At 40.3% G+C, this 19,419-nt stretch overlaps 2 protein-coding genes across 4 annotated transcripts; both read right to left on the bottom strand.

Annotated features, from left to right (window-relative positions):
- Nucleotides 1-312: 312 nt before the first annotated feature.
- On the bottom strand, nucleotides 313-10,415 carry LOC144515843 (uncharacterized). Of its 3 annotated transcripts, none has more exons than XM_078246993.1 (4): nucleotides 10,130-10,415; nucleotides 8,305-8,644; nucleotides 6,118-6,180; nucleotides 313-2,714 (listed from the first exon to the last, which is right to left on the bottom strand). In XM_078246993.1, exons 1-4 carry the CDS (start codon nucleotides 10,250-10,252, stop codon nucleotides 1,240-1,242), a joined length of 2,001 nt encoding a protein of 666 aa, XP_078103119.1. In that variant the 5' UTR covers nucleotides 10,253-10,415; the 3' UTR covers nucleotides 313-1,239. The 3 variants fall into 3 exon arrangements, with proteins under 3 accessions (XP_078103119.1, XP_078103120.1, XP_078103121.1); XM_078246994.1 differs by having other exon boundaries at nucleotides 10,142-10,415; XM_078246995.1 differs by lacking the exon at nucleotides 10,130-10,415 and adding an exon at nucleotides 9,965-10,120.
- A 46-nt stretch (nucleotides 10,416-10,461) lies between these two features.
- LOC144515840 (uncharacterized) lies at nucleotides 10,462-15,748 on the bottom strand. The gene is made up of 4 exons (XM_078246989.1): nucleotides 15,133-15,748; nucleotides 14,006-14,382; nucleotides 13,543-13,612; nucleotides 10,462-12,748 (listed from the first exon to the last, which is right to left on the bottom strand). Exons 1-4 carry the CDS (start codon nucleotides 15,548-15,550, stop codon nucleotides 11,160-11,162), a joined length of 2,454 nt encoding a protein of 817 aa, XP_078103115.1. The 5' UTR covers nucleotides 15,551-15,748; the 3' UTR covers nucleotides 10,462-11,159.
- Between the last annotated feature and the right edge of the window lie 3,671 nt (nucleotides 15,749-19,419).

The raw sequence follows: 19,419 nt of genomic DNA, 5'->3' as shown, positions 1-19,419 counted from the left end.
TCCTTGCTTGGGTCCTATCAGAGACGGTTTACTATAAAGGATCTTTGGTCCTATTCAGTTGTCCACACTCACCAATAACGTTAGGTAACAGTGGTGCAAAAAAAAAAAAAAAAAACACATTCCGTGATGTTGACATTATATAATGACATTATATAATTTGATTATTATTACTCATGCATTCATGTAAAAGCAGGATTTACTGTTGTAGTTGGTTGAGCTGGAGTATTATCTTGATTAATCGATTGATTGTACATTTAAATGATTAAAAATGTTAAAAGTAAAAGCAGCAAATCTTCACAGAGTAGTCATAGAAGTCTTTAACTTTTTTAATGGCAAAGCAAACACAACTTCATACGGGAGAAACGTGGGGTTCAGTGTCTAGCTCAAGGACACGTTGACAAGCGGAGAGGATTAAACCTCCAAACTTGTGATTAAAGAACGACCCCGAGCCACAGCTAGGCCTGTCGCAATATGCAATAAATCAATTAATCGCATGATAAATAAAAGTCAGCTTGATCATTTTTAAATGGAAATTATCGCGGCCAGAAAAAATTCTGTTTTATTTATTGTTTTTGATTGTGTTTGGTTTTTATTCCAGTGTATGTTTTGTTAACAGAGACTGAGAGTCCATTTTATTTATTGTTTTTGGTTGTTTTGTTCATTTATTGTGGATATTTAAAATGTCTTCCAGTTCCAGTGTTAAATATTCTTTAGAAGTCAAAGTTTATTGATCTTTGAAAAGGTGTACCTGCATTATTATGCCATTATCATTATATTAGATGAAAATGGTCTCAGAACGACAATATTATCGAGCCACAGCCTCCCGCAATACCAATACAAGTATATCTAAGTAAGAAGTTTCTTGTTTTATTGGACCGAATTATTATAAATATTCTTTAGAGGTATCAATTAGGGTATTCTAAGCTTTGTTTGAAGTGATTTCAATAGTGTATGTAATAATATATAGTCCCTTACTACCCTCCAATGGTCAAAAGAGGAATTACATTAACACAAAACATCAAGTCAGACATGAAAACATAGGAATACTTCCGTCAATTACTTTCAAAATAAACACAAGTGACTAAACTATAAAAAAAAAAAAAATCTTTCTTCAGATATCCAATACGTATCAGGACTGGGTGTTTTGTTCTGACAGGAAAAAACATTTACGAGTTTCCAAAGGTGCGACTACAACGAAATCACTGCTGCATTGTCCTTATTATCACCAGGTGCTCAGTTTCAGGACGTAGAGAGTGTGTTCCCTAACACTTTCTGGCGTTTCTCGGCACAATTGTGTTTCTTGAGCAGCCTTGAGTCTGAAAATCCGAGTCCGCAGCTTCTGCAAGAATACGGTCTCTCTCCTGTGTGGACCTGCATGTGAAACTTCACGTGTCCAAGCTGCCTGAACCTCACTCCACAAACTTCACACTCGTAAGGCTTCTCCCCCGTGTGGACCCGCAAGTGTCTGAGGTAGTTTGTGTAGATCCTGAAGGCCTTGCCGCACTGCTCGCATTTATGTGGTTTCTCTCCAGTGTGCTGCAGTTTGTGGGACTTGAGAGCCTGAAGGATGATGAACCTCTTCCCGCACACGTCACAACCGAACGGCCGTTCCCCCGAGTGGATTCGTTGATGGTAGTCGAACGTCACTTTGTAGAAAAAAGACCTCCCGCATGTGTCGCAGTGGTATTGCATCTGACCTGTGTGAATGAGCTCGTGTCTTCGCAGCATACTCGCGCTGTCGAAACTCTTGCGGCAGGTCTTGCAGCTGAACGGCGTCACATCTACGATCGTTTTGTCCCGTCGATAGATAACTCTGCGGTTCCCTCGCTCTCGAGTTCGTCGTCGGATGACCTGCCCGTGTCTTTCATCGTGGGTTGCTTTCTGGTGTCTCTGCAGATGGCAGTTGTAAAGAAAAGTCTTTCCACACAGGTCACACATGAACGGCTTTGAGGCACCGTGAACAAGCATGTGGGCTTTCAGCCTGTTGTCCTGAATGAAACTCTTCCCGCAGACTTTACATTTGAACGGTTTTTCACCTGTGTGAATACGAATGTGTCTCTTTAGGTTTTGTTGCATGGTGAAGCCCCTTCCACACGTCTCACATGTAAACATTTTCCCTCTGTGAACCAACTGGTGCATCCTGAGCGACCTCCTCCTCATAAAAGCTTTGCCACACACCGTGCATTTGTAAGGATCTTCACCAGTATGAGTGCTTTTATGGCACTGCAGCGTGAACGCGTACCGGAAACTCTCCCCGCACTCGGAGCATTTGTGCGGTTTTTCAACACTGTGTACGACCTGGTGAGCCTGCAGGTTGGGTTTAGTTTTGAAGGCCTTCCCACAGGTGGAGCAGGTGAACGGCCTTGTGTCTGTGTGTGCGAGCTGGTGAGTCTTCAGTTGCATTTTTGTTTTGAACATCTTCTCACAGAGCTGGCACTTGAAGGTAGCGTACTTCTTCTCCTCGTGCCGCAGCAGGTGGTACTCAAAAGTCGCCGTGTTCCTGAATTTTCTCGGGCACTGGTCGCAGGCGAAAGGCCTCTGGTCTTTGTGAGTGTTCATGTGCTTTGTCAGATGAAACTGCCGGTTGAAGCTCTTGTAACACACATCACATACAAACAACTTCCCTTTCCTTGTGACTTCTGCTTCCTGTGTGTTTTGGCTGTCGGTGTTTTTGGATTCTGCCGTGTTTGTTGTGGTACAATCATCTGCCGTGTCTAGACAGGAGAGGAAAAGATAACAGTTATCACACAAGAGTAATAGAGGCAAAGACTGGGATTGTTATGGTAAAAGGGAACATTTTAAGCACATAAATCATTATTTTACTTCTTATCAATTTCACATTAAAAGGTCCCATGGCCTGAAAATTTCACTTTATGAGGATTTTTAACATTAATATGCATTCCCCCAGCCTGCCTATGGTCCTCCAGTGGCTAGAAATGGCGATAGGTGTAAACCGAGCCCTGGGTATCCTGCTCTGTCTTTGAGAAAATGAAAGCTCAGATGGGCCAATCTGGAATCTTCTCCTTATGACGTCATGAGGAGCAAGGTTACCTCCCCTTTCCCCTTTCTCTGCTTTGCCCGCCCAGAGAATTTGGCCCGCCCACGAGAGAGAGACATCATGGCTTGCAAATGAGCGAAGCATGGCAGTTGGTCAAGACCACATCCCCACTCTCCACCTTGCCCCCCCCCCCTTCTTCTCCTCAATAGCATTTAAAGCTACAGACACAGAAATGGCACATACTAAGTAAAGCTCATTGTGGGACTGGCTCTAGAGGCTGTAATTCTGCACCAAGGCTGAATTTCGGGAAAGAGACTTCAGATACAGTATTAGGGGACCACTAAGGCCTATATAAAAGAGACTTCAGATACAGTATTATGGGACCACTAAGGCCTATATAAAAGAGACTTCAGATACAGTATTAGGGGACCACTAAGGCCTATATAAAAGAGACTTCAGATACAGTATTAGGGGGACCACTAAGGCCTATATAAAAGAGACTTCAGATACAGTATTAGGGGACCACTAAGGCCTATATAAAAGAGACTTCAGATACAGTATTAGGGGACCACTGAGGCCTATATAAAAAGAGACTTCAGATACAGTATTAGGGGACCACTAAGGTCTATGTAAAATAGACTTCAGATACAGTATTAGGGGGACCACTGAGGCCTATATAAAAGAGACTTCAGATACAGTATTAGGGGACCACTGAGGCCTATATAAAAGAGACTTCAGATACAGTATTAGGGGACCACTGAGGTCTATATTAAAGAGACTTCAGATACAGTATTAGGGGACCACTGAGGCCTATATAAAAGAGACTTCAGATACAGTATTAGGGGACCACTGAGGCCTATATAAAAAGAGACTTCAGATACAGTATTAGGGGACCACTGAGGTCTATATAAAAGAGACTTCAGATACAGTATTAGGGGACCACTAAGGCCTATATAAAAGAGACTTCAGATAACAGTATTAGGGGACCACTGAGGCCTATATAAAAGAGACTTCAGATACAGTATTAGGGGACCACTAAGGTCTATATAAAAGAGACTTCAGATACAGTATTAGGGGACCACTAAGGCCTATATAAAAGAGACTTCAGATAACAGTATTAGGGGACCACTGAGGCCTATATAAAAGAGACTTCAGATAACAGTATTAGGGGACCACTAAGGTCTATATAAAAGAGACTTCAGATACAGTATTAGGGGACCACTAAGGTCTATATAAAAGAGACTTCAGATACAGTATTAGGGGACCACTAAGGCCTATATAAAAGAGACTTCAGATAACAGTATTAGGGGGACCACTGAGGCCTATATAAAAGAGACTTCAGATAACAGTATTAGGGGACCACTAAGGCCTATATAAAAGAGACTTCAGATACAGTATTAGGGGACCACTAAGGCCTATATAAAAGAGACTTCAGATACAGTATTAGGGGACCACTGAGGCCTATATAAAAGCATCCAAAAAGCAGCATGTCATAGGACCTTAAAAATGTACATATTAACTGTGTAAAGTCTAAGACCCTGTTCACCCCTGGCATTAACATCCGCCATGAAATTAAATATTTCTCGTCTCACAGAAACTTCTGGGAGTGAATCTTGTGTTTCGGATGTTACTGTGTCAGTGATGCGTTATTATGAACCCCACTTGGTTTCTTGGCTAGATCCGCCCTGCGTAGTAGCCCAATTGGTTGAGGTTAGGCGTTGACCTCGAGTAGTTTAGGTCAGGGTAACTCACTGGTCAGTGAACAAATCGGGTTCTGGTACCTCATGGACGCCTGACCATTCCTAGTGTTTAAATGCTACACAGGGCGGGTCTTTCCAAGAAACCAAGTAGCTTGTTCCGTTGCTCTCTGTGCGCTGCAGTTGCCCAGCAAAGGCGGTGGTGTCGTTGGAACCTAGCCTTGGTCTCTAGCTCACCCAGTAAGCGCGTTCGCCCCATGTTGGCTGAGTCCTGCAGCAGCACAGGGTTCAAATCCGACCTACTGCCCTTTGCTGTGTGTCATCCCCCATCTCTCTCCCCCTTTCATGTCTATCTAACTACAAATAAAAGGGAAAAGCCCCAAAAAAATAATCTTTTTTAAGATTATTTTTTTGGGGCTTATATATATATATATATTATTTATTATTATATTAGGGCTGTCAAAATAACGCGTTAATTTCGATTAATTAATCAGAGAACAAATAACGCGTTAAAAAAAATAACGCAGATTAATCCATTCCATATTGACGTTTGACCCGGACCGTTCTAGCCACCATTGGACTGTAAAATGAAGGAGGGAGACGAGAATGTTCTGCCTGGATTACTAATTGGAACATTTACTTGTAAAAATCTTCTTCCTATACAACCCTGGCTACCAAAATCTGGTGCCACTGATATGTCTGCGCTTCTCTCTGATGCTCTGAAACAGACGATACAGACAACACAAATCCCGTTGCATGTGACGCTAGTTAACACTATACTCGACAGCAGCTAACGTTAGCCTACCGCTAGCTAGTAGCTGGATTAAACACGGTTACAATGCTAACAGCTAACGCTTAACGGTGTAAAGTGTGACTGTGTTTTACTGTAGAGGATTCAACACCGGGATGTAACAATCTGCAGCTGCCGTCGGAGAAACAACACAGACGGTGCGTTCAAAGAAACTGGTAAACTACAGTCTCGTGGTGCATTTGAAGTTATTGTAAATGTCCTTTTCCCATCTGGTGGTTGTTTTTGTCGTTGAACAGCAATTTACTAGTGAAATAAGTTATTGTTATACATTATTATTAAATCATTTCATTTTGACCATATGGCCTTAGCAATAAACAAGCCGTTCTTTAATGTCACCAACTGTTGTTTAGTACCCCCTTTTTTTTCCCTCTTTTTTTAGCCGTTAATTATGTATGCGATTAATTTTGATTAATTAATCACAGAGTATGTAATTAATTAGATTACATTTTGTAATTGATTGACAGCCCTAACATATATCTCTGAGCGAACACATAGTCCCACACATCGTTGAATTTATATTTTACTCAAATAGCTTTACTATTTATCTTATTCCCTGTGTATTAACATGGATTACTTCCACAGTCATTGTTTTTTTTTTTTTTAAATCTCACCTTGTTTACTGGCCGGTGAGGACTCAGCTTCAGCGTTCACCTCCTTTGTTTCCTCTCCACCATCTGAACAAGAAAGGAATAGTAAAGAATACAAACAAAGACACATTAGTTAGTTAACTGAAGATACTGTAAATGTTCAGTTCACAGTGATGATAATAATAATAATAATAATAATAATAATAATAATAATAATAATAATAATAACAACAACATTATGCTGTCTGGGTCAAATTTCCTAAATGAAAAACATATTTTCTGGTGCTGTGAAATCCTAATGCTCCATTGCTGCTTCCACAAGTACCAACAACATCATTGTTTTCTATCAGATGATTAGTAATTAAACTCCCTTTGAATCCGTGTTGTGTAATGAGTTGTTATTCTTTGTTCCTATATATAATATATAATATAATATAATATATATAATTTATTTAAGGACAACCCTGAATTCATTTGATACATTTTGGGATAACATTTCATCCAGTTGCTTAAAGGAGGTGTTTTAGAAAAAACGTTTTCACTTTTTTATTATTATTTGTTATTTTTTTTATGTTTTGAGTGTTTTTACTTTTGTTATTTATTTATTTTGTGTTTTTGTTTATTATTATTATTATTATTATGGTGACTCCGATATCTTATGGAACTTTTTTTGTGCATTTGCTATTTTTTTTAAATTTTTTAAACAAAATTTAAATTAAATAAAAAAAGGTGAAAAGAAAAATTTGAATTCCTTTTAATGATTTATTGCTTAAATTCACCACACTTTTCTGCATCTGTTGGTAATCATAAGGTCTCTTTATTCGTTATTGTAGTTATTTATTCAGAAACAGAAGCAACAGCTACCTAATTTAACTGAGTCTGATAACAGGAAGTACTTCATGTGCAGGAGTAGCCAACCAGGAGATATTTGTGTTTGGGTCATCGTGAAATGTTCAGTGCATTCCAGAAGTAGTGTTGAAATGTTGTTTTGAGGAACTCACTTTCTCTCTTTGTGCGGTATCTACACCCCATTTTTCCCAAAAGGAAATACAATAAGCTTTAAAAAAAAAAAAAAAGTATTTTGTGGTGGATTTATTTTTTATTTAAAAAGGTACACTGTGTAGGAATTTCTCCCATCTAGGGGTGAAAGTGTATTTTGCATTCAAACGAATAGTGCTCTCTAGCGCCTTACTTTTCCAAATGCGTGTTGCAACTACGGTAGCCGTCATGTACCAAGAAGCTATGACAACATGTCTTCCAATCTTCTTCTTTTAATCATTTTTTATATTTTTAAAAATACAACATACAGAAGAAATAAATGCACTAGAACAAGAACCAAAACCCTCTCCCACCCCCCCCACCCTCTGCGGTCTCGAGGGAAAACAAAACAAACCTTTGTTACAAAGCTTTGTTAATCCTCGCTGTAGAGAGCTCAAGCATAACTATGTTCAGGAAGTACGCCAACCACTGTTTCATACAAAGCGAGTGGGGGGGGGGAAGCCAGCGCTGAGCTATCATTTTCTTAGTTGCGGTTGAGCCGGTTAGCCAAATTTTCGTCTGTCTCCCAAGCAGGTGTAATTTAGAGTCTTTAAGTAACAGAACAATCGGGTCAGTAGGGATTTGACATCCTATCACATTAGATATTATTGACGTTGTTTTATTCCAGAACTCATGCACCTGTTCACACTCCCAGACCATGTGCAGGAAAGTTCCAGTTTGTTCAGGTTGGCAGAACGAGCAATAGGGAGTAGGAATCGCTTCATCACTTTTTCGGCGACGAGGATTCCTTCTCCTGTGGTTCGGCATAAGTCTGATCCTCCGTTATGAACTAAAGTGCAGTGCAGGCTTTCAAATTTGCCGGGGCAGTGACAAGCGCCTCTCACTGATCTCCTTCTCCGTTTCAGCTGGTTTCAGTCACGTGACGCTGGCTCTGAACGAAAACGTGTTGTAGATTAGCTAGACAGGTAGGCTAGTGCTCTATGTCCCTCTCAGCCATTATAGTTTCTCAAAATGGCGGAACGACATGGAAGCCTCCTTGGACTTGCCCGTCCAATGCAAATACAGATAAGAAATTCTTCGCTTACGAGGATAAGTCAGATAATTGGCAGAGGTCATTTTATACCAATGAGGACATATTTATGAATGAAGACATTGATTTTAGCTAATAAAATACTTAAAACACTACACAGTGTACCTTTAATAAAAACTTACCAGCATCATGTCCACTCTCCATCTCAGCAGCAGGCGCTGGTTCTGTGACTCCCTCTGGTAATGTATCCGTCTTTCTTTTTAACTTCCCAAAAGGCTTCAGGGTGTAGATCAACCCTCTCTGCTCAAACAGGACAGGGCAGCCGTTCAGGACATTTTCTCTCCACTTCCTGGCATTTTCAAAGTTTTCAGTCGTAGTCTTCAGCACGCTCTCCAGATGCCAAACTTTGATCTTCAGAGTATTGTTTTCGTTGTGCAGCATTGAGGACAGTTGAGAGAAAACGGCGCTGATCTTTCTCGTTGCCTCCCGAGTCAACATTTCCACAAGGCTGTCAAAATCCGGCTGTGAGGATTAAAATAAAGCAGTCAGCACTTTTTGTTATAAATAGATCTATAAGATACAACATCTGTTAAAACTGAATTTAAATGTCCCTACAAAAAAAAAAAAAAGAAGTTATATAAACAGGAGGTATAGTACAAACACACTATACAGTGATTATTACCTATTAAGGGTTTCAACTGATGACCCACCATCATTCATTAATACAACTTCTCTAGTATAACTCAATGTCTCAAACTATTACAATATTAATAGAATTATGTTAAAATTACACATTCAATGGTTTGCTATGTGTTTTATGTTTGTTTAATTAGGATCTAATTTAGGAAGTTAGGCAGAATTTCTGCTGCTTTGGTGGAACTACCAACAACTCATCAACATCTGAAATGAAGATGTTGAAATGAAATGAAGACCAAACCGTAACCGGCTTTTTTTATAAATCACAAGCGAAAAAAGTTGAGAACTACTGATTTAATCTTTAATAATGAATTTCGCATTGGTTATAATGTTTTTTTAATATAAAATCTTAAATGTAAAGTAACTAGGAGCTATAGCTGTCATATTAACGTAGTGATGTGAAAAGTAAAATACCGGTCCTCTGTCCTCTGAAATGTTGTGATTGAAGTATTAAGTACCACTACCAATCAAGTCCAGTACCTCAATACTTAAGTAAATATACTTAAATTACTTTCCACCACTGTCCAGGTGAGAAAAATGAAGCATGTCGAGATTTGCAGGTTAAATTTGGTCCTTTCAAAAGAGATGCGAGTGTTGTGGATATATTAAATGACTTATAATAAAATCACTGTTAATTATGTTTCAAATGATTAATGTCATCACTATCATTAATTATATATAATATATATATATATATATATATTATAATAGTATCATTAATTCGTATCACTCATGTTGGAGCTGGTAAAGGTGGGGCTAATTTCAACTACTTAGTTAACTAGCCTAATCTATAATAATATATTCATTTAGTTGATTACTGAATTTACAGCTGTCATTGTATTTATATCAATCTACACATTTGTGAATATTTTTTCTGTGACTTCATATTCATAACACGCGAGCGTGAATATTTTCCGAGTAAAAATTTCAACACACAAGTCTTTGACTTTAAATTCAGCTCGTGCGAATTTTTTATTAGTGAAGATTTTAATATACAAGTTCAGATTTTTGTTCTACAAGTTCGTATTCGACTTGTGTGCTCACATCGAGGCTACAAACTCTCGCATTTTGCAACATTTACTTTTATACAAAAACGTTACTTTCCCCCTCAAAACATGACATTTTTAGCTAGCTAGCTAACGTTACCGCTTGTGATGACAGTCCGCCATCTTTGTTGCGCTGTCCCTTTACTTGATTTCTTTCCGTCGGCTCAATCTCCCTCAGCTAGTGTTTCTGACCAACTCAACAAACTCTCTGGTGTCCGCAGCGTTGTTTTACATCCATGGTCATCGCTGTTAACCGTTGACTCACCTCACGTCTTACATTTGGCGCCTTCGTGGATTGTTCTTTTGAATTTCCGACAACAAGAGCGGTCTTTATGACGGTCTCCATGATGGACTTTGTTTCGGAGTAAAACACTAACTTTTCTGACATTTCTACCTCCGCCGACTCTAACAACAGCGTTAATAAATCCTGGGTGTATAAAGAGAACGGCGATAAACAACATGAGAGTTAGCACCAGAACATTTCTCATAAGGGACGATTTCTAATCCGTAGACTGGCTCTGGTCAGCGCCATCGATTCCGGAAATGAAAGTAGATTTCCGGAAAGCTTTATTTCAAAATAAAACCCTTAAAAGTTGCTTCGATTGCAAGTGTTCTTTAATTGCAGTAACAAACGAAAACAAGTATATTTTCGGTGCCATAATACACAGAGCTCAAAAGTCATTTTACAGTTTCAAATTTTTGTTTGAAAATAATTACATCTTAATGGCATTGTATTGATTATTGTGAATTAACAAAACATAAAACCATACACATTTTCCCCAAAATAATAAATAAAATAGCTGAAGTTATTGAAACACAGAAAAACAGATATTTCAATGCTGCTAACCTCTACTGCGAATACTCAGAGTAGAGCTGCGACTACTTTTCCTTTCAATTACTGTATTCATTACTTTTGATTAATCCCTGAACTCTAGCAAATTAAGAGCAGTAAGAAGTGAGAGTTACAAGAGCCCTACATTGTGTTAAAACTCATAGTAACCCAACTGCCAAAACAAAAGCTATCAGTTTATAATATGAGGACAAACAAGCATCCCTTTGCCAGTGTGAAGAGCTCACAATTGTATTTTTAGTTTTTTTTTTTTATTAAATAGATGAATCTTCTGTCAATAAACTGGCTCTTTAATGGAGTGCATTGTACCCGCTCTCAACAACAGATTATTTAAATTAATTAAACTTTATGTGAAGCACTATGTTGAGCACACAAGTCATTTTGTTTCCCTTAATACAACAAACCACTTGTTTTATTTATGACATTCTGGTAGACATCCCATCACCTATGGCCCGTCACAGCTGTGCTTCCTGAGCTGCCTGGAATCAGAGAAGCCGCGGCCACACTGCTGGCACGAGTAGAGCTTCTCCCCCGTGTGGACCTGCATGTGGGACTTGAGCTGGTTTGACTGGTGGAACTTCCGGTGACAGTACACGCATTCAAACGGCTTCTCGCCCGTGTGGATCCGCAAGTGTCTGTAGAAGTTTCCGTCTGTTCTGAAGGCCTTGTCGCACTGGTCACATTTGTACGGTTTTTCGCCGGTGTGAATGCGCTTGTGCTGCTTCAGACTACCGGCGAGGAAAAATCTCTTCCCACACACGTCACAGATATAGGGCTTCTCCCCCGCGTGACTTCTCTGATGATAGCCGAAAGAGTACTTGTTATGGAACGCCCTCCCACATATGCCACAGTTGAACTCCTTTTGCTCACTGTGGCCTCTTTCGTGAAGTTTGAGGGAAGACGCGGCGCTGAAACCTCTCAGACATATTTTGCAGCTGTATGGTTTAACCAGCGAAGCAGTGTTGCACCTTCTAGGCTGGGAAGACGTTTGTGTGCCGTCCGTTTCCTTGCTCCGGTGAGCATGCACGTACTTCTGGTGTATCCGCAGCCTGCAGTTGAAGAGGAAGGTCTTCCCGCAGAGATCACACATGAAAGGTTTCCTGGCGCCGTGGATGAGCATGTGGGACTTCAGCTTGTTGTTTTCCGAGAAGCTCTTGCCACACTCCTGGCAGGTGAACGGCTTCTCTCCTGTGTGAATGCGAAGGTGCCTCTTGAGATTGTTATTCAGGCTGAATCTCGCTCCGCATATGTGACAGGTGAACGGCTTCTCCCCAGTGTGGACTATGCTGTGTCTTTTCAGGGCAGTGCCGGTCCTGTACGGCTTGTTGCACACGGTGCATATGAACGGCGTGATGCCCGTGTGTTTCCTCTTATGCACGGTCAGGGAGTGGGCATATTTGAATGTCTCGTCGCACATTGTGCATTGGTATTTTTTTTGGTTGGAGTGAACTATCTGGTGGAAGCGGAGGGTGTCTTTACTCTTGAACTCCTTTCCACATGTTGCGCAGCTGAACGGCCTCTCTTCCGAGTGTACGCTCATGTGGCATTTGAGCAGGACTGCCGTCTTGCAAGTCTTCTCACAAAGCTGGCACTTCAGCAGTTGCTTTGATTTCTGGTGGCGTACGAGGTGGTTTTCAAGAGACTGCTGGACTCTGAATGTTTTCCCACACTGGTCGCAGGCGAACGGCTTTGGTAGTTCCACCAGCTGGTGACGCTTGAGGTGATTCTGAAGCGACTGCTCTCTTCGGTACGATCTTTTACACTTAGGACAGGAGAAGGGCATGGGGGCGTTCCTTTTCTCGTGGCGCAAAAGGTGATTTTCCAAAGACTTCTTTTCAAGGAAACTTCTGCCGCACTTCTCACAAGGAAAAGGCTCCTTGTGGACCTTCATGTGTTTCGTAAAGTCACCTTTCCAATAAAAACCAAGGTTACAACGCTCGCAGGAGAACCGCCTTGCCGTCTGGGCCTCTTTTCTTTTTCTCCGCCCTCCACCTGTCTTGATGCGTTTCTTTTTGGTGCTGTTGTCAGTGAAAACTGGAAATAGAGGGGAAAACAGTCACAAAATGAGTAACTACTAGTATTTGAAGATTTTATTTTAATAGTCACCTTTTTTTCTCTAGAGAGGATTTCTTCCTCCACCTATTCAAGTTCCATCCTTTTAATGTTTGGCCGGCTACACACTGGCTGCGTGGCGTGAGCGTGACGTTTCTGTTGCGTAGCGGCTGCTTGGATTTCTGTCTTTACACACCAGAAACGTGTCTGACGCGGCGCTGCTGCTAGCCTTGTCTGTACACATGTATGTTTCCCATTGATAAAATTAAATACCATGTTAGACATAAATATAGACTGGTTTTGATTACAGCAAAGACAACGTTGGCAGCATTGACGGCAAAATAGGCTACAGAATATTTCATTCTGTATTGACAAGTGCAATATTAGAAAATAGATTTTTTTATTTATTTTTTTAAGTTACATTTATATCTGCATTTACATCAAAACCTAGACACTTTCAAACATCAACATGTCATTTATTAATATGTATTTGTGTCAAAACGACATATAAACATCTTTTCCTATTCTATTTTGCCTGGAAACGCTTCCAACACGCTTGCGTCTCGCGTGAAAAATAGGCGTTGGTTCCATTTCTAGCACGCACGCGTTTTCAGCGCGGCTCAAGCCGCTCCTGAGACGTGCGTGTCACGCAGGCAGTGTGTAAGCTCTAACCTGTTAACACGGGAGCTGAAATAAAAACGGACACGCCACACAGGCAGTGTGTAGCCGGCCTTAGGGTCACATCCTGCGAGAAACAGTCTGAAATCTAATCACACCTTCTTCAGCTTTAGAAGTAGGTTTCCTGATCCTCTTCGGTCTCCCTGAAGGTGCCTCTACCACAGATGTCTGTGATGCATAAGAAAATAATTTAAGTTAAAATTTTAAAATGACATGCAATCAACACCCCAACAGTGGCAGGTTTCCTAAGCATTACACTTCCTATTCATATAGAGACATGACACTAGAACATCTGATAATAACTGTTGGCTCAGTCTGCTGCTTAAAGACAGCAACACTGATCGTATAGCATGTTTTCCCCTTAAAGTACATACTGTATCTCCACCAGAGTGGGACATAAGCACCACTGACATGCAGCTGATGTAAGTATACAGACACAAAATAGCTCAGGTTTGAGAGTTTTAAGATTCTCAAACCTGAACTTGCTTTCAGACAAATCAGAATCTACCAAGTTTAACCAACAACAGCAAAAAAAAAAAACACAGCACAGAAACACCAAACCTTTTCCTGTGCAGAGTCGACATCGCTGGCGGAGCTGGAGTCTGGACTGGGGAGGCCTTGCGGCGTAGACTCCGGCGAGGCTGCTGGTTTGAGAACGAGCTGCGTGGATCCCGTCGTCTCAGAGACAGCCGTCGATGGCGCAGGAGGCTGGTAGACGACTTGGCTGGCGCTCAGCAACAGAACCGTGGGAGCAGAGTGGCCTCTGCCAACGAACATCACCGGGGCTATCGCAGACTCAGGGACAGCCACAGATCCAGCGGTGGAGCTGGGAACGGCTTCAGCGCTTCCTGATGAAACCAGAAGAGGGTTCGAGGTGGATTCCTTCGCAGCAACCAGAGGGGCAGCAGGACTGGTGGAGACCGACACAACCGGTGCTCCTGTGTTGCGTCAAAGACAGAAATGAACGTTGTTACATTAATCAATGTTCACCATGTTCACATGTATAATGTGCAGATCACAAGAAACACTGGATGTATCCATGAAGAAACTAATTTACTGTCACACACAGAAATAAATTGTATGATATTGGTGTATGATATTTAGCCTCATACATGGATGTCGATATAATATCTAGGGCTGCACCATATGAGGAAAATGTCAAATTGCGATTATTTTTGACGGATTGCGATATGATTCACGATATTGGAAGGAATGATCAATTTTTTGGATCATCATTCTCATTTTCATTGACACACAAATAAAAATGTACTATAGTCATGTAGTGTGATTTTTGCAAGAATCTGTACCAAACAAAGATGTCTTCCTTTAGTCTGTAGGATAGGATTTGTAGACCGGGAGTTCTCTGCAGCCCCACAATACTTCATTCAGAATGGTTACACACATTTTGCCTTTTACAAATATTGCCCCCCCCCCCCCCTACGATTTGGTTATTGTACTAGTCCATATTGCGATTTCGATAAAACTGCGACTAATTGGGTATTTTCACTACTTTCTAACATTTGTAGACTAATCAATTAATCCACAATTGACAAACCTACTTAGATACATTCCACCACTGAGCTCCACATCCTACCACGTCCTCGTAGCTGTGATGTTTTCAAAACTTCATCTAACTGACTGATGGGTTTTCATGTGGCCCTAAGAGTGATTTAAAGATCGCCTGTCACCTATCAGTGAGCCGTCCTGCACCAGGATGTGGGTCGGGCCTCCTCGTGTCCTGTTGCTGCCTTCACTGATGCTCTTCAGCTCTTTCTCCAGCTGCTCCATCTCTCTGCCCAGCTGGACCACTCTGGCCTCCAGCTCCTGCTCGAGTTGCCCGGCTTTCCTATGCAGCACATCCTCCAGCTGCTCCACCTTGGCCCGCAGAGCCTCGTTCTCCTCAAACAGCTCCGAGGAGAACTCCGTGAACACCTTATGGATCTGAACCACCAGACACTTCTCTATCTCCTGGATTTCGCCGAGCTTCGCCTCTTCCCATTTGGTGTTTGGCGCCTCTTTCGCCCAGACATCTCTGAAAACAGAGACGGTTGCCTGGATGGCGACTTCCACGATCGCCGCCACTTCGCCGCCGAACCTCGCCTCCATTTTTCCTCAGTCAAATTCAAAACTCAGCCCGCTGTGTCCGCCAGGTCGCAGGGCATTTTATAAAGCTTAAAAAGTAACTTATATCAGAGTGATTTGGACTTTAAACACAACAGACTTTCTTCCGTGAAAACGTATCATTTGCTGTCCTTTATATGGCGGCCTGTGCGTTTCTCAAAATATTCCGTGCTGCACATCCGCTTCCGGTGTCACGTCTACATTTCAAAATAAAAGTCCCATACAGTGGTGGAATTTTCTTCCCGATCGCAAACTAACGTATATAGGTGCATACCGTCACCCGCTGGACCGGATTGTGTAACATCAGGGCTTTACACATTTACATACTTCCTACTACAGGTTATATTAAAGTAAAGAGAAAACTAAAAAACTATATATTACAATCTAATGCCTTGCAGTATTCACTCATTGTGTCACATTCAGATATTTTACTTAAGTAAAAGTAACAATATTACAGTGTAAAATACTCTGTTACAAGTAAAAGTCCTGCATTCAAATCAAAGTATTAGCACCAATATAAACTTAAATTACCAAAAGTACTCATTAGGCAGATGTGTATTATATTATTGGGTTATACTTTTTGATAATAATGTGTACATCATTGGTAAGGTGGAACTATTTTGAATTACTTGATATACTGCTGGGTAGCTTAATCCATTATATCATAATTGATTAGTTGGTTTATATTTTATACTAACGATGCAATTAGGCAATCCAAATAAATGATTGCCCTTTTACATTCAGTGTGCTCACTTTGTTGCCCTCCTTGGAGCACGCAAAGGACCCCCTGCAGTACCCCAGACCTTACTTATCTGCTTGACAAAAAGACACACAAACATTATCTTTCAATATCACAATCTGTATTTATCAATTCAAAGAAACGACTGTACAGAGCAAATGATTCGCAGTTGGTTCTGATCATTTTATACATTATTGGTTCATTCATTCACCCTTTTCTCATGTTGGTAGATTGTGTTGCCCCGGTATGTTACAGTGATTGCATAGTGGAGGGATGGGACTTGAAGACATGCACAGCAGTACCATAATATAGACTATGTCATTCATGCAACCCCTTTGTCCTGTTGTGTTTGTGTGGAGGAGGTGTTATAAACCTGGATTATCAACAATCTCACTTCCACACAGACTCCAAAAGTTAAACATAACAGCGTCACCATCGATAAACTTATTTTCTCGTTTGTTTTTTACAGAAAATAATTATGATCACATACATTTGTACATCATCAGGTTGCTGTAGGCAGGCGTACAGAGAGGCAGACAGGCTGAGGGCAGATAGACAGTGGTGCTCTGGGGTCCTGGGAGGAGAGAACCTATGGCAGCAAATATGTTTGTTTGGGTGCGTTTCCTGCAGAAAAGTGACTTGAACTGAAAGAGGAGGTCATAAATAACTGACCCTTGAATCGTCCTAATGTGGCAGAGGATAATTTTGTAAGAAAACCGGTGCATTTATAGACGTTAAACCTCCAATAAAAGATCCATGAGTCCACATAATCAGCCTCTCATTCTCCGTTAGTGACTTAACTCTACAAAACGTCACAACTAAAGTTCTGAGGCCGGAATTGAGCTCAAGAGTCTTCCCTGATTGTCTTCAGAAACATATAAATAAATGCTGGATACAAAAATTATACTTAAGGTTGATTGTGTTCACTGTAGTCTGAGCCCTATTCAAAAATATTTTGTAGACGATATATTTCAGGCAGTGTGTGTACTAGATCGATTTATTACAGCTGTTCTTTCAAGTTCTCAAGTTCGACATTAACGCATGAATTAGGTCGAATAATTGTTTTTTATTATTATTATTATAAGCTGGTATCACAATTTTCTGGAGCTCAACCTATGGAAGGCCATTTCCGCCAATGTGATGGGAAAAAAAGATCCTGTAAGTCATTATAATGAGAAACTTTCTCATAATTAGCTATTTTGAGAACATTTCTCATTATTTTGTGATACTAAGTCATTATTTTGTGAAACTAAGTCATTATTTTGAGATACCAAGTTATTATTTTGTGGTATTAAGTCATTATTTTTAAGATACATGGTCATTTTTTTTGATGCTGATGAATTTTCTGTCGATCAACCAATCGATTAATTGACTAACTGTTTCAGTTCTAGCACACATTTGCTGTCTTGTTAACCCCCCAAAAAAACTTCAATCACTTCACTAATAATTGATCCTGAAACAGCCTGACATAAAAATGTCTTCCAACCAACGAGATCATTCTTAACTTTTCTGGATCTGACGTCCCTCTGCTGAATCCCCAACACCACTGACCATCAGGCCTCAGCTCTGCAACAGGCCAGTGTCCCTAGTGCAACAAAAAAAGTTGCATAATGTCTCAGTTCATTGCTACCATGATCATCATCATCATCATCAACATTCACAATTTTCATTCCTGTAGAAACACTTCTACAACCCTCATTAATTACACTCCATATTACTGCATACTGCTGTGTGGTTTTGGTGTACAAGATGCAACAGGTCAAAGACTGAAACTGTGTTTTATGTTGGTAGCTGAATGACTGAATGGTATCAGACTGAGAAATGTCTGCATCAGTGTTTCCCTCTGCTAAAGTATCAGGAAAGATTTCACTTTCTATCTAACTGCCAGCGACTAACTGAATGTTCTTATTCCTGGTTTAATGTACATTTTTATTATATTATGATCTACATGCTGTTTTCAGAGAGCAGGAGCAAACACTGATCTGCACCCAAACTGAAACATTTTCCACAACAAAGTTTTACATTCATTTCCAGTTAGAAAAGAAAACACTGACTATAAATACATATATGATAAACCAAAAGGTATTTTATTCGTCATTTCATCTCAGCCGACAGACTGAGTTCGATGTGAACAGAACAGCACAGACACACACAGACAGGCAGGGTACCATCCGCCATGATGTTTACCACGCTGACTTTCACGTTGTTTCTGCTGTGTAAAATGGTTCAAATGAAATACTTTGTAATGTTATCTGTTAACGAGTTAGCTGTACCCTGCATGTTTTGTCCTGCGTGTATCTACAGCAACAAAATGTGTCAGTTTATTACGCTGTTAGACTCATAATCTGACAGTAGAGGATTGTACCATGTCACTTTACACGTGGAAAAATTGCTCATTCAATATTCACCTCTTTTAACTCTTGACTTGTGTCCAACATGCATGTAAATGATTGCATTGATCTGGAATCCACACCTAATTTAAATGCATAAAGTGTGTTAAAATAATTTGAAGTTACAGTTCTGGAGACATGTTTTATGATAACCATGAAGCTGACCAACAGGTCAGGACAGAATTTAAAATCTGGAAGTGAATAAGGTACACAAAAAAAAGGAGCAGCGAGATATAATAATACTTTCGTAACCTTAATATTAAACTTTTGAGAAACAGAATAATTAACCTGGCAAATATTGACTTTTTCTAAGTGGGATTTCTAAGTGGGATGTTTGGGCTCTACAGCCTCCTCAGAGGCGAATGTAAACTTTTAAGTTTAAAGTACAACTAAAATCACATTTTTGCAGTCAACAATAATGTCAATGTGTTTTCTTTTATTGTCAATAGTGTTTTATTTTTTTTTATTTAAAGAAAGGGAAAAAATAGTTCCAGTACCAGCAGGAAAACCAGAGACAAAGTAAACAAACGTGTACTGAACATAGCTTATAAACCATGAGCAGACAGTGTTTGGTTCGCAGTGGTTTTAAAGAGTTAGGAGGAACATACCAGCCCTGAACGGGACCATCTCATCCACTACATGTTGGAATGTTCTAATTAACCACTGGTGGACTTTAACTAAAAGATTTAAAAACACCGGAACTGAAATGAACAAGGTTTTCATAC

The sequence above is a fragment of the Sander vitreus genome, chromosome 3 (genome assembly GCF_031162955.1).
Source record: "Sander vitreus isolate 19-12246 chromosome 3, sanVit1, whole genome shotgun sequence".
NCBI classification, from domain to species: Eukaryota; Metazoa; Chordata; class Actinopteri; order Perciformes; family Percidae; genus Sander; species Sander vitreus.
This window is presented reverse-complemented; position numbering and strand designations above follow the sequence as displayed.

Coding starts and splice junctions, on each gene's coding strand:
- LOC144515843 (XM_078246993.1), bottom strand. CDS start 10,252: ATGTCAGAAAAGTTAGTGTTTTACTCCGAAACAAAGTCCATCATGGAG. Junction 8,645..10,129: donor CGCCAAATGTAAGACGTGAG/GTGAGTCAACGG, acceptor TAATCCTCACAG/CCGGATTTTGACAGCCTTGT. Junction 2,715..6,117: donor CTCACCGGCCAGTAAACAAG/GTGAGATTTAAA, acceptor TCTCCTGTCTAG/ACACGGCAGATGATTGTACC.
- LOC144515840 (XM_078246989.1), bottom strand. CDS start 15,550: ATGGAGGCGAGGTTCGGCGGCGAAGTGGCGGCGATCGTGGAAGTCGCC. Junction 14,383..15,132: donor GCAGGACGGCTCACTGATAG/GTGACAGGCGAT, acceptor GACGCAACACAG/GAGCACCGGTTGTGTCGGTC. Junction 13,613..14,005: donor TCGACTCTGCACAGGAAAAG/GTTTGGTGTTTC, acceptor TATGCATCACAG/ACATCTGTGGTAGAGGCACC.